Below are 15668 nucleotides of genomic sequence, written 5' to 3'. Positions count from 1 at the left end.
TTGGGAGTCTGATCTGAGGCCACCATCTCTACTGTGCTCAGACCAGCTATGATTTTTCCCCCTTCAGTTACCAGATATATTTCAGAGTCTTCAGCATATACAGTATATGTATATGTACTGTACAGTGTCTGAGACAGTTCATGAAAGAAGAAGCACAGCACCACAGGATGAGGGGGAAAGAATGGGAACCGTACCAGATCAGACTGCTTCAGGTAAGGACTTCTATAGGTCAAGTGGAGGGAGCCTGTTCATTAGGCGAGGGAGTCTGCCACAAGAAAATTCCCTGTGAAACCAAGGACAATGGCTTGTAGGGCTAGCTCAGATGAATGTAATACCTTTCACTTAGCTTTCTGGATCGTAATTAAGGAGAAAATCTACTTTTAATCCTTAAGTAAATTAGCACTTAAGTGCACCAAGGGCAGGTCCATGCCACTCAGTGCATCTTTCCTGGTCTTACTTCATCTGCCAGCCCCTTCTTAATTGACGGGGGCCAGGTTCCTGCAAAGTAATCTCCAGAACAGAGTAAGGCCTGAATCATGGCCTTTTTTACTTTACTAATTACAGCCGGACAGCACACATATCCATTGGCTTTAATGTGTGTATTCACACATCAGTGGTGGACTTTGAGCGTGTGATGACACCATGGGAAGCATGCCCCATTTATGTCTGTGATTACAGATCCCTCATGTACTGTGTGTTATAGTATAGGTCTGTGAAAATCATGGGCAGAAAACAGATGCCATCCTTGTTTGATCCATGGTTTTCACAGACCATCCCTAGAATATGTTTTGGAAACCAATTTTCACCCCAGCAGTGCCTGTGGAATACAGATGACACAAGACGGGCAAAAAAAAAACACATGGATTCTTCACAGACATCTTCAAGGGTGGACCTTTGACCATTTTGTCACAATGTCATCACAGAGGTGTGAATGAGGCCATACATATGGCTATGTGAAAGTTATCACTACATTCAGCTATTTGTGCCTGGTTAAGCAGTTAACTTCTTGGTGACAGACACCCTTTAACCTCAAAGTCAGTGGTGTGTTTTTACTGCTTTTCTGCATATGGACATCAGGTGAAAACAACAACTTTCACATTCTGAGGAAAAAAAGAAAAAAAACTAGAACTATATAACAAATGTTTCAAAAGAGTTGAGATCTTAAAATAGTGACGCCACCTGCCAGTTAGAAATAGATCAAGGTATGTCATATGCCCTAATTCAGTGATGGTCTCGATGGTCAATTTATGAAGACTATATAAGCGATACAACCTTCACTGTTGGCGGTTGGCCACATTCAAACCACAGATGAAGCATTTATAAAGTTGAGTGTGATATCACATCATGGTGTTACCACGTCACAAAAGCCATTGAAAAGTCCAATTCAAGGTTTATTGCTGTCAGAAGTACATGCCAACTTCTTCACTTTCCACACCAGAGGTACACTACCTGGTTTGTCCTGGATTCCACACCGGGAATGGACCTGCACTGAATATACCCTTGGAAGACCATGTAGCTGGTAAACCACAATGCAGTGTGGCAGCACCTGAACAATCACACTGGATGATAACGGAGTCTGCTTAGTTCTGCTTCACGGTCATCACTTTATTGGAAAAACTGTGCAGATTGAAACTTGCAATGGTGCCTCAATGCAGATGTGAACATAGCCTCACTGTCCCTACTTCCATAGTATATGCCATATATGTCGGACAATAGATATCCTTTCAGGAAAACTGCGGACCACAGACCCCCACTGTGCTGCAGAACGGGTGACAGCTGGGCCTTTAGATATGTGGCTTCTTTATGTTATAGCCTATGGCAGTTTAACAGCTGAGCCCCCGTTTTCATGAGCCGAGACCACCATCTATCAGTTGTTAAATGCCAAATTCTATGGATATCCAGATCAGAAAACACTCTCCAAGTGCTCAGTAATATAAACTGTAAACTTCATTCAGTATACCTTAAAGGGATTCTGCAGTTTGTTTAAACTGATGATCCATCCTCTGGATAGTTCATCAGCATCTGATCAGCGGGGGTCCGACAACCGGGACCCCCGCCGATCAGCTGTTTGAGAAGGCAGTGGCGCTCCAGGAGCGCCGCGGCCTTACACCGTTTACCGCAGGCGTCACGACTAGTATCAACTGGCCTGGGCGGGGCTAAGCTCTTCACTTGAATGGGGCTTAGCCCCACCCAGGCCAGTAATACTAGTCGTGGCGTCACTGGGCCTGCAGTAAACAGTGAGAAGGCCGCAGCGCTCCTGGAGCACCGCTGCCTTCTCAAACAGCTGATCGGCGGGGGTCTTGGGTGTCGGACCACTGGCGATCAGATGCTGATCATCTATCCAGAGGATAGATCATCAGTTTAAACAAACTGCAGAACCCCTTTAAAGGGAGTCTTTCACCTAAAATGACAATTATACACCACAAACATGATGATATCCATTACATTCCCCATATTATAATCTTACCTTTCATATTGCTGTCCGTCGCCTATTCTCTCATAAAAACGCTTTTAATCCATATGCTAATTAGGTTCTGAAGGTGCCCAGGGGCGGCGTTTATGCGGCCGGTGCCCAGGCTCCACGGCGCTGTTCAAATCAAACCCCTCCCCTTTCACCCCTCTGGCCCGCCCTCTGTTCTTGAGATACCATCCTCCAGTCAATGACAGATCCGGCGCCTGCGCACTCCATTACCCACTAGGGCAGAGGCAGCAGAGCGTTTAATGCGCATGCGCCGGCCCGTACATCCCGATATTTTGGCAGTTTACTTCCGCCGGCTAGATCGGGCCGGCGCATGCGGATTAAACGCTCTGCTGCCTCTGCCCTAGTGGGTAATGGAGAGCGCAGGCGCCGGATCTGTCATTGACTGGAGGATGGTTTCTCAAGAACCGAGGGCGGGCCAGAGGGGTGAAAGGGGAGGGGTTTGATTTGAACAGCGCCGTGGAGCCTGGGCACCGGCCGCATAAACGCCGCCCCTGGGCACCTTCAGAACCTAATTAGCATATGGATTAAAAGCGTTTTTATGAGAGAATAGGCGACGGACAGCAATATGAAAGGTAAGATTATAATATGGGGAATGTAATGGATATCATCATGTTTGTGGTGTATAATGGTCATTTTAGGTGAAAGACTCCCTTTAAGTAAATGCTATACTGTTAGATCTTATTTAACTTACTGCAAATGTTGAGTTCCTTTACGCAGGTCAATAATGATTTCCCAGTACCGGGGGCCTTTTACTTTTATCTGTTTGTGGAAAGACAAATAAAAAAATCTATGGTTTTCATAGTCTCCTAATTAGCAGAGTTCCCTCTAACATATTTCCAGGGTTCTGTTCCATATCAAAATAGTAAAATAACTGGGGTATTAAAATGCAAACAATACGACATATACGGAAAGACAGGTCCAGATTCTAGACTGAGATGTACTGAGTTACAGGGGTATTCCGGTTACCATAAATATAACTAATGTTTTAGACTAATTCATCAATAATTACCTAATATAATGTCAATTTCACATATTTACCGTTCAGTAGTTATAAAAGTAGTTTTCTTCCTCTGCTACACACTGAGCTTCCTCATAAATTACTATGGTATTGACCTGTAGATCTGAGCCTTTGTTCGGTCGAGCATGCTCAGTGTGTTGCTATCAATTCTCTAGCTAAATGTCTTGTGAAACAAAGGGCGTGTTAGGGTCCATTCACGCATCCGTATGTGTTTTGCGGATCCCCCAGCCCCTGATCCGCCCCCCCCAGCCCCTGATCAGCCTCCCATGTACCCCCCAGCCTCTCCCTCTTATCAGCCCCCTCTGGTAACTCAAACCCACCCCCCCTCCCTCCCAGGTGTTAATCATTGGTGGCAGTGGGCAGTTCCGATCGGAGTCCCAGCAGTGTAATGCTGGGGCTCCGATCGGTTACCATGTCAGCCAGGACGCTACTGAAGTCCTGGCTGCCATGGTATGTTAGTGAGCAGCATTAATATTAAAATCCATATCATGGCACAAATTTATATCGCATATCGCCCACCCCTATATCGCTCCTTAAAATGATTATTCTAGTATAGAGCTGCCATATCAGAGTAGTACAGATTCACTGGGGCACTGATGTGCAGTGTCAGAATTTACCCAAGCTTCAGGGGGGCGCAGGCAGGAGAAGCAATGTGTGCTCCGGTCTGTGCAGTGAGATTCGTACCCCTCTGACATATCATCCCTGTACTACAATAATGATTTTACAGTGCGATAGGCATCCAAAGCATTGGGTGCTATTTGAGAAAACAAATGAAGTACATTTGAAAATAATTTTTGCCTATTTAGAACATTTTTAAAAGTTTACTAAGGGCTCATGCACACGACCGTATGCCCTCCGAGACATACGGTCTGTGAGTGGGCCATGTGTCCCGGAGCGGCATACATTGTGCGCACAGCATCATATGATATTATGAGTGCGGGACAATAGCCCCACGGGCAGCCCGATGCTCACAGCATTATGTAACCTATGATGCTGTGCGCACGAAGTATGCCGCTGCGGGACATATGGCCCGCTCACTGACTGTATGTCTTGGAGGGCATACGGTCGTGTGCATGAGCCCTTACTCTTTAAAGGGGTTGTCCAAGTTATTTTTATTGATTACCTATCCTCAGTATAGGTCATCAATATCAGATTGGCTGGGGTCCTACACCTGGCAACTCTGCAGATCAGATAAAGAAATGGCACGCGCCGTGCTGCCTTCCCTTCACTGTTTACCTGTTCGCCGTAGCAAGAGTAGCAGTGAGCAGATGTACAAGCCTTCCCACTGAAATTAATCTTTCAACCAGCGGATTGGCGGGAGTGCCAGGTGTCAATCTGATATTGATGACCTATCCTATCAATAAAAATAACTTGGACAACCCCTTTAGGAACATCAGAAAGTCGTAAGCAGTGAAACTATCTGTTTTAATTAGAAATGTCATAGTGGCATGGGCGGACTGGCCATAGACCCTACAGGGAAATTTAAGTTCCCAGTCCGGCTCCGCATAGTGGTACAGAAACTTGGACCCCCTGAGAACAACCTGGTCTCAGTTCCAATACAGAGGTATCAACATATGTTTCGTTACTGTCTACAGCATCGGAGTTTCAAAAAGCTTACATTTTAGTTTTCTGAAACTACAACTCATTCCTGGGACTGAATGGGGACCTGAACACAATCCGATTTTAAAAGTTAAATGCACACGGTGAATATTACACATGGATTTTCCATGCGGGTTTTCGCGCAGAAAATGTGCAACGTAATACAGTACCAGCTAAGCAGAAAATCCCTTGTAAGCGGTGCAGAAATTTTTCTGTTCTGAAATTTACTTGTGGTGATGATTTTTTTAATCTGCAGCATGTAATTTGTTTGAGGTTTTTTAGTGTAGATTACACCCTTTGCTGGAGAAGTCCGTGTCAAAATCAGCAAACAGCGGATTTTGGTGAAAACGGCCAAACTGTGTGTGGAAAATCAGCATAAACTAAACTGCCGTGTGCATATACCTTAAAGGATCTCCAACCTGATGTACGTATCATTCTGTTATATACAGATTTTTCACTTATGTATGAATGGTTCATAGCACATACTTGTTTCAGTAGATGTAACTCTGGAAGCAGAGTGGGCGCCATGAGCTCTTCCGTTGTTTCTTCATACCATTGAGTCCCCTGCAAATACATATAAACCAAGTAAGTAAAACTTATAAGTTGGGGTTCTTCTCCTTTTAGACACTGATGGGGCCATATATGCTAATAACATATCTTCCAAACCAATGGAAAACAACACATAGTGGACACATATAGTATATTTTAACTACGCACCACAATATAACTAGAAGACAGAGTGCAGCATGTCTTAGAACCCATAGAAACAATATCAACACCTGCAGGTATACATATGCACAATCTACAATGAATCTGTTACTAACAGCACATCACAAGACTGATGCTGAAACACATTCGGAGGCTTGTTAAAGCAATACATAAAATAAAGTAACCCTTTCCAATGTTTACCACCAAGGTCAAAAAACAAATGTACTGAAAAAGGATTCTCCCCAATGAGCCTAAAAAAATTAACAAAATTGTTCAACGGAGTCAGTCAGCAGTTCTGTCTATGCAAAACTGCTGATAGACACAGGTGGGGCACGAGGTAACGCAGAATTCTGTCCCTGCTTTTAGTCCAAAGAGTGATGTATAAACTAACCGATTGCTGTTGCACCAGGCTCAGGCTATGAGAAGCTCCACAGTCCCTCCCTTCTGCTGTGAGTAACGGCTGCAGCACTCAACAAGGAGACCGCTGCAGCCTCCACTCTCATCAGAGGGGAGGTGTCTGTGGAGGGTCTCCTACACTGAGCCTACAGCCCTGTGGGAGCAATGTCTGTGGCAAACAAAATTCACATCACTCATTCCGATTAAAATCCAGGACAACGGTACTGGTACAGTATGTATTACCTCCGGCCTCTACTGATCTCAACTGTTTTTTAATTGACAACATGCTGACAGACTCCTTTACTGTGAAAATTTAACAAATTGTGTATGAACAAGCACCAAAGCTCTGATCTGCTGAGAAAAAACCTATGTAAAGAATATGAGAAAGGCCCTTCCCACAGCACAGATCTACAGAATATTTTTGGATCCCTCCTCTACCTCATTCTTTACACAGGCTTACTTTCTTTAGACTATGTGTTCATGTTCACCCATTTATTTTCTGGGGACTCTACAAGCATAGGCTAGATGTCTCATTATCATTCTTTGGTGCTTGTTCACACATGGGTTGCGGCATTTGCACTTTACACCACCTACGTATGTAGCTTGTAAATTATTTGGGTTGATCGTGGAGACTCCATTTGATTATGCCTTACAGTTTGGGGAGGGTTACCTTATTGGAGGTACTACTTTAACAACCCTCCAGATGTCTTCTAATAATATGTCCGTCTTTTGACGAGCCAAATGTCTTTTCGTGCCAAACGATATAAAGATGGTGTCTATTTTTTTCATACATGCAGGTGTGCACATTTTTTCCAGGTGTTGCTTTTGGCTTCCTACCTTGTATGTGACCTCTAGCAGGACGTAACAAGGGGAATTTGTGTCCACATCCACAGGGACCAGAAGCCTCGGCTCCGCAGCCAGCACGTAGAGATGACGTAATGCTTGAAGGTGATACCTAGTTGTACACATGCGTATTAGTGCGCACTTCCATTAGGTCAATAGAAAAAGATATGTTCTAATAATGATGCAAGAAAATTTAGACTAAAACCTTCAGGATAACAGGTGCATATCCATGAAGCAAACATAATTACAAAAAACAAAATGGCTGCACACCATTATATATACCAGGCATGCTCAACCTGCGGCCCTCCAGCTGTTGCAAAACTACAACTCCCAGCATTCTCGGACAGCCTACAGCTATCAACATACAGCAGGGCATTGTAGGAGTTGTAGTTTTACAACAGCTGGAGGGCCACAGGTTGAGCATCCCTGATATATACAAACAAGAGAGCTAAGAAATGGGGGTCATTCTAGATAAAAGTGGTACAATACCGACTATAAATGAGTATACATGAATAATGGAAGCTCTTAGCACACATACGTGTCGGGCCCATCTACCAGGCGTCAAGGTGGCTTCCGCAGATGGGTCCCTATCACTAAAGAAACTGCCTCACTTTGGACTTATTTAAGCCTACAACATTAAGGGCAGTGTAGGAACCAGCTACAAACATATTCTGCTCAGAAGTCCCAGGTAGATGGGCGTGTTCAGTCTAAAGGGGTGCCACCCCCAATATATTGCAAGACAATTTAGACTAAAACCTTCAGGATCACCGGTGCATATTCACCAGGTGTGATTTAGCTGAAAGGTCTAGTCAATCTGCATGGAGATGCAGATCAGGGTGCTGGATTGAAAATGGCTGAATATTTTTTGTAGACAGCCCCTTTTTTGGCTGTCAAGTAGCACCCCTCTACAGTGCAGTGTGGTACTCCATGCTCTGTGCTGTATCCATCTGTGGTAGGATGAGTGGCTGTTCTGGACATGAGGGGACGGTGGGTCCATTCCATTATAACTGCACACGGTGTCCTAAGAACCATGGAGAAGCACCTGTCTCTACGTAAAAACGGATTTACTGCTTTTAGCAGCTCTTTCTGATGTTTATATGAAAATCTGTTTTGTTTTCTCTGTGTTAGTTTTATGCACACTTTCTTTAATTTTCTTGTTTCTTTTTATCAGTTGACATTTTGGAGCTATAGAAACAATTACTAACCACAGAGGTACTGTCTCAAGTTACTACATTTTCAACATACAATGGTTGTCCCAGAAACAATTAAAGCTACTTTCACACTAGCGTCGTTGGATTCCGGCAGGCAGTTCAGATCCGGCAATCTGTATGCAAACTGATACCATTTGTAGACTGATCCGGATCAGTCTCAAAAATGTATTGCAATACCGGATCGTCTCTCCGGTTGTCATCCGGAAAAACAGATCCGGTATTAATCTTGTTGCCATTTTTTAAAGTCTGCGCATGCCAGAACACTTAGGGCCGGAACCGGCATTAATGGTTTCCGCTGGCAAAACTGAATGACTTTGCCTGCGAAAATCGCACGTTTTTCACTGAAAGCATTCGAAACGCATCTGGACCTAATCAGGACATGCTTGTCTGCAAGGGGCCAAAGGCCTCTTGCACACGAATGCATTTTCATTCCGTTTAGTTTTTTTGCGGACCGTACACTAAACCATTCATTTTAATGGGTCCGCAAAAAAAGGGAGGTACTCAGTGTGCATTCCGTTTCCGTATTTTCGTTCCATAAAAAAATATAATATAATATGTCCTATTATTGTCCGCGTTACGGACAAGGATAGAATCGTTCTATTAGGGACGAGCTGTTCCATTCCGTAAAATACGTAATGCACACGGATGTCATCCGTATTTTTTGTGGATCCATTTTTTGCAGACCGCAAAACATAGTCGTGTGTAAGAGGTCTAAAGATGCACCAAATACAGTGTATATCACCCTGCATCAACCACTGTGATAAATCTGGGGATAAATTAGAAGCCCTTTTATATGTGAAGGGGATAGAGACAATTATCAGGCACGAACATTCGTTCCCGATAATTGTCTTATTTAAAAGGTAGTGATCGTTCATCGCCATACAAAGTGGATGACTGCTGCATGTAAATGCAGCTGTATTGGAGCTGAACGACCAGGAACAAACTGTTCGACCCAGATCATCACTGTGCATCGATCCGTGTAAATGGGCCCTAGGTTTACACTGTCTATATTGGGGGGGAGAGGGCGGAGTTCCGGCGGCAGCACGGCTAGCATGCAGTACTTTTACTCCGCTTGCCTTTCGCCGTGCGCTGCTGCCGGAGCTCCGCCCCCGCCCCATTATAGTCAATGGGGACGGAGCGGCAGTCCAGGGGCACACGTGAAATAGCGGCAGGACGGATCCGACAGGCTGTTCCCCCGCCGGAACAGCCTGGCGAAGTCCCCTGCCGCTAATGTGAAACTAGCCTTAAATGTACGTTGTGAAGGAGTCATGTGACATTTACCTGTTATCTGTACTGTGAACTGGAAAATGAGGATACAGCGCACATAGCAGAGCTGCTATTGAAGAATTTGAAGTGCTTAGCGAATACCTGGAAATAATTTATAAAGGAAAGTGTTTTACCACACACAAATTGTTACCAAGTACAGAGACAAATATCAGGCATAAACATTCGATAATTGCCTGGTATAAAAGGTGCTGCCAATCATCTGACTAACAAACGCTCATTTGCCTCTTTCATGCAGCAAGAATTATAAAAGAAAGTGTTTACCACACACACGCTAATACCAAAAAATTAAAACAAAGAATAAATAATCAAAAGGTATCACAATGTAAAAAAGTCAAGCAGCTACTCCTAACCAGGAACCTGATGAGCTGCCATGTGCAACTACTCCACGTTTCCTTTGACCCCGTTTACAGTTGCCTTATATTATTGGTTTTATGCCATCCATACTAGGGCACGGTCCGGTGGACATGCTGAAGACAAAGCACAATTGGCCTTCTGTATGATAAAAACGAATGAGACTAAAGAGGCAAGCCAACCTGCTATCTCATAATCCTAAGTACACTGAAAAAATACTGCATGGTATCAAGTCCATTTCTGTAGCAACTACCGTACTGTCTGGTCTAGTATTTTACTGTACGTGCAAGTGGTTTGGCAGAAGCCAAGTAAAACAATGTAATTCACCTTCCACCTCCCAAGAACAACAGTCCTAGGGCCATGTGGTGCGCCAGGTGGAAGCCATAGTTCATCTCACCACCAGTCTTCTTGTGCATAAATCGGCACAGCTGCAGAACTCGGAGATTGCCAGAGCCAGCCATCACCATGGAAAGAGATAATAGAACCACACTCAGACACGTCTCTAGGTTATAATGACCTGTCTGGGAGAAATTAAAAGCTTGGTGTTTTTATTATTGCTCTTCAAGCAAATATTAAAACATTTGTATTAAAAAAAATAAAACTCTGTAAAACAACGCACTAAAATGGTGTTTATCATGGGTATAAATTTAGGTTACTTTCCGTGTGTGTACTGAGGAATAACACTGTGTCTGACCATTACATGACTCTTATTTGGCATTTTACACCAGTTTTCTCCATGCAGGCTGCATGACAGTTTTGCATGAGCTTGTCTCTAGATTGGGCAGAGAATAGCTATGATGTCTCCTATAGACAGCACATACAGAGAAGAGAAGATCCTGCAGCCGCATGGAGGACATTATAGAGAAGTAATGTGTAGTGCAGCTGTGAATCAAGCACTGAGGCGGGATAGAAATCTTCAGCAGTTTCTCTGTGTGTATTTGCCTCTCTCTCACTCTGATGCAGCTTTCTCCTCCCACTTGATCCCACCAAAGGCTTCTAAGGGCAGCATCTAACCTGATCCTTAGCAGATAGTCCGTCTCATCTCTCAAGATGGATTTTAGCAGTGAATGGAGACTAATTAGTGCAGGAGGCAGGGAGGAATATAAGCGAGAAAGAGCCAAGATCATTACCATATTAAGTGAAAATTGGAACATGTTGTATTATGCACGGATTTTGCCACAGATGTGTGGCGAATTCTGATGAAGGAAAAAAGTCCATAGTATGTAGACTTGGCCTTCTCTATTTTAGGTTAAGCATTTCTATTTCCTATATATACAAACGTGATTGATGGAAAAATCTATCTATTCTAATCGGTTCTGCTATTTTCTGTCCACCGTGCCTTGCAGAAGTATTTTCCGCTTCATGTTTCTCCTGTTTTGTTGCATTATAATCTGGAATTAACCCCTTAGTGACCAAGCCTGTTTGGGCCTTAATGACCAAGCCAAATTTTGGAAATCTGACGTGTCCTTTTAGCTTAGAATAACTTTGTAACGGTTTTGCACATCAAGTAATTCTGACATTGTTTTCTCGTCACATATTGTACTTTACTTAGGTGGTAAAATTCTACCGCTAAAATATGCGTATCTTTATTAAAAAAGTGAAAATTTATGAAAATTTTTAAAAATTGGCACATTTTCCAATTTTCAACTGCAATATTTCACATACATACATAAATACTATTCAATATTTTTATCATAAATATATTTCCACATCCTTACTTTATTTTGGCTGCACTTTTTTTTAATCTCTCCCGGGGAGAGAGACCTTACTGAGAGCAGCGGTGAGCGGCGGCGGCCGGCTTTGTCTGCACATGCACCGGGCCACCGCCGCCATCTTCCCTTGGATCGGGACCCAGCTTAGGGCCAGAAGCGCTGGGGGACCCGATCGCTGCACCGGAGACTTTCTCCCTCCTCTCTTACAAGAGATCGCCGTGATAAAGTGTATCACGGTGATCACGCGATCAGAGACTGCTTGTCACGGTCTCTGATCACTGCCCCGAGCCCTCAGCTTCGGTAGCTGCGGGCACGGAGCCACAGCGCTTGATTTTATCCACCCCTTAGTGACCGCCGTAAAAACACGTATGGGTGGTCACTAAGGGGTTAAAATAGATATGTTGAGGGGGGTGGGAGTTTGTACTATTTGATTTACAAAACACGCCTACTACTTTGAAGGTGAAAAACTTTTTTTTTTTTACTGTGACAGACAATAATTAAGACATAAAACAGAGAACACTAATGATGGATTTACACATGCCGAGGAGCAGCGGATTACTGAGAAGAAAGCGTTCCTGCCCAACAACTGGCTGCTCGTTCAGTGGCATTGAAGCCATGCATTTACATGCAGTGATCACCTTCACATTACGAGGAGGAGGGATGACTATTTCAATCACTCGTCCTCATACAGACGCATTGTTTCTGGGCATCAGATCGCTGTTTAGACCACGTGATCTGCTGCAAAGAAACGATAATTTACTTGCCTTCAGGAATGACTATCACCCGACGAACGAGCGTTTTGTGTAAATCCACCATAATGTGCATAAGTATTCACTTCCTTAAATATAAATACTTCTCCTTGTGAAGCCACTTTTTTTTTTTGTTTGTTTAACTGCAATTACAGATGCAAGTCTTGGTTTATGTCTCTATTAGCTTCGTTCATCTAGACACTGAGATTTTTGCCTATTTCAGGTAAGCTGCTCCTACCCCATGTTATATGGGTTGCGTTGGTGTATAGGAGTCTTCAAGTCAGGCCACAGATTCTCAATTGGACGGAGGTTTAGGATTTGACTAGGCCATTCCAGACTTTTCAGTGTTTATCTTTAAACCACTTCCCTGTAGCTTTAGCATGCTGTATGTTTAGGGACATTGTCCTGCTGAAAGGTGAACCTTCATCAGGGCTTGGAGTGGCCCACAAGGGGTACAGGTGAATCCCCCGGTGGGCCCCTAGTCGTCTCCCACCCCCTCACTTATCAGTGAGCAGGACCTAAATGTATAAATATATATTTCATTTATAGTGTACTGTCTCCACTACTATATGAAGGAGCAGTGAGGGCTGACGCCCAGCAGCTCCCATCCCAGCCCATCTCCCTAGTCACTGTGGTGTGTGAGTGTGCTGCTAAGGGACATTTCTGCCTAAGTTTTCTACTATAAATACACGATTCCCCCAAAATAAAGTATATTAGAAAAAATTTCCCTTTCTGTCTCTACACATTAAACTTAAAAGCCACTTTTCTGGTCAGGGACAGGACTCATCTCAGGTTTAATTTTTTTATTTTATTTTTTTACACAATAAAAGCACACAGAGCTATGGGGACTGGGTATTGCGGATGTGCTAGCGGCCGTCTAGCAACCCATGTCCTCAGCTCTATGCACAAAATCCCGGTGACAGGTTCCCTTTAATGGCTCCTAGTGGAATGTCAGTTTAGGATTTTTTTTATTTTTTATTACCCAACTATGATCTATACTTCTCCATAAATTTGTCTCTGACCTGTTTTGGAGAGCTCCTCGGTCTTCATATTGTTTGCCAACTAGTGGTGCAGACACAGGGCCATTTAGAACCAGTGAAATTATACTCACACCATGTGACAAATCACGTAACACTTTGATTGTACACCAGGGGACCTAACATCTAAATAAGATTTAGTTTTTGAAAAAAAAATGTATCCTACTGTATCAATTCAGAATATTTTGTTTTGTCAGGTCCAATACTTGTATGAATTCTGTTCATAGGGGAGGAGGAAACAAGAATTCTACTTACTGTGGTACCGGCTTGTCCAGACAAACATTCAAAGTCTTTAGCAAATTTGCACTGGAAAAGGAAGCAAATGATAAAGATAAGAGCATGGGTCTATAAATAAAACACCATAAAATACGTGCATAGCCAACTTACCAGACAGTTGAAAGCAGCGAGATTTGCAGAGCCAGCAAATCGAAAGCCTAAAGCTAGACAAGCTCCAGCAATTATGTACACATGAGCTTGTCTGGAAAAGATACAAGAACACAAGCGTCAGGAAAGCAGGGCACACAAGACTGGACTGCCACGGCATGAACCAGTCTCATTGTATGGACTCCTTTAGTTCAACTGATTTGGTCATAAACAACCTCGAAAGACCGATTTCAACAATTCTGTTTCTCTGAGACTTAAACTATAGTTCCAGAGATTTGCAGCAATTCCACAGGCATAAAGAGACTGTCAGAAAATAACTTATTGAGGTAGTTTTATTATATTTGAAGACAGAAACAGTGAGTCAATAATTTGCGTCAAATTAATCAAATGTTACACTTTTGTCTAGAGAGGCTACTCCGGTTTTAATGCCACCACCTACTGGAGTGACACAGAGAGGTTAGCGTAATCTACTTGCCTAGCAAACCACGTCCACTTTCCCACCCAATCATGGAATGTGGTGAAAGAGGCATAAGATGACAAAGTGCAATATGGTGTGTGCCAAAAGTGTGCAATTTATTATAAATTTTTTTACAAAAAGGAAAGCAATTTTTTTTTTTTTAAGCCGCAAAAAAAAGCGTACGTGGATTCATAAATTCCATCCACTGGTATCTATAAAAGAGTGTTTGTGAGATCACTGTGTAAAAAGGAGAAGTAACATCAGAGAGCAGAATTATTTGGAAGGTAGCAAACCTATTATGAAGCTGGCAGAAGAGAACACAGAATCCATTGTAGACAGGTAGATCACCTGCTGCTCCTTTTTATACAGGGAACTTACAAAAGCTGACAAAAACTTGTTTTAAAGTGGTTGTCCCATCCCAAACACTTATCCCCTATCAACAAGATAAGGGTTAAAGGGGTTGTCTCACTTCAGCAAGTGGCATTTATCATGTAAAGAAAGTGAATACAAGGCACTTCCTAATGTATTGTGATTGTCCATATTGATTACTTTGCAGGCTGGATTCATCTTTCCATCACATTATAAACCTCTTGTTTCCAAGGGTTACGACCACCCGTGCTTGCACACTATAGGAAAATGCACCAGTCTCTCTAGTAGCTGGGACTGCGCATAGACGGTCACTTTTTCCTATAGTGTGTAGGCACGGCCACCGCTGCTGGATTGCAGGGTGGTAGTAACCCTTGGATATGAGACGAGTATACTGTGATGGAAAAATAAAAAAGCTAGCAAAGGAGGCAATATGGACAATTACAAAACATAAGCAAGTGCCTTGTATTAACTTTCTCTACATGATAAATGCTATTTGCTAAAGTGAGACAACCGCAAGTAGCCGCCACCAATCATGAGAACAGAAGCCCTGTGTTCTTCAGGTTGAATGGAGTGCTGTTCAAAGTACCATTCTATTCAAGTCTTTGGGATGGCTGGTGATAGTGGAGTACATGAGCTATACAAACTATATTAAAGTCAAAGTGTCATACAGTGAAACCACTTTTCATAACTTCTATGAAGATATGATTGGTTGAAGTTACAGGCTCACAACCCAAGGCTGGAGTACATTGTGGAAATTGTCTGCAGGTCTAAATGTGAATAATACTTACGCCAATGTTTCCAGGTTCAAATCCTCAGAGGCAGGTTGCTCTGCAGCATGAAGTGAAACACTATTGGCCGTGATGATCTAGAAATAGAAAATAGTTGACATTTACAGACTAATTGTCATTGGTAGCAAATACAGTAGTAAACCGTGAAATTCTGACTAGGTAAAACCAGCAGCAAGTTACTAGTAAACTGGCCAAGTCAAGGAAAAATAGTCTGCATTGCTTACAACGTAATTTAATACCTCGGTGACTGCATTCTGTGGAAAGTTCTGTTCTGCTG

At 43.1% G+C, this 15668-nt stretch overlaps 1 protein-coding gene across 1 annotated transcript in view; it reads right to left on the bottom strand.

Annotated features, from left to right (window-relative positions):
• The window catches only part of ANAPC1 (anaphase promoting complex subunit 1), a 170184-nt gene that overhangs the window by 22020 nt on the left and 132496 nt on the right, over positions 1–15668 (bottom strand). The window contains exons 34-41 of the mRNA XM_044292098.1: positions 15392–15468; positions 13781–13871; positions 13649–13699; positions 10223–10416; positions 9539–9625; positions 7041–7158; positions 5586–5663; positions 3174–3241 (exon numbers count right to left, since the gene is read on the bottom strand). Coding sequence (XP_044148033.1) covers positions 3174–3241; positions 5586–5663; positions 7041–7158; positions 9539–9625; positions 10223–10416; positions 13649–13699; positions 13781–13871; positions 15392–15468 — 764 coding nt within the window. The remainder of the gene's footprint in view (positions 1–3173; positions 3242–5585; positions 5664–7040; positions 7159–9538; positions 9626–10222; positions 10417–13648; positions 13700–13780; positions 13872–15391; positions 15469–15668) is intronic.

The sequence above is a fragment of the Bufo gargarizans genome, chromosome 4 (assembly GCF_014858855.1).
Source record: "Bufo gargarizans isolate SCDJY-AF-19 chromosome 4, ASM1485885v1, whole genome shotgun sequence".
NCBI classification, from domain to species: domain Eukaryota; kingdom Metazoa; phylum Chordata; class Amphibia; order Anura; family Bufonidae; genus Bufo; species Bufo gargarizans.
The sequence above is the reverse complement of the archived record's forward strand: the minus strand, read 5'-3'. Positions and strand labels throughout refer to the sequence as shown.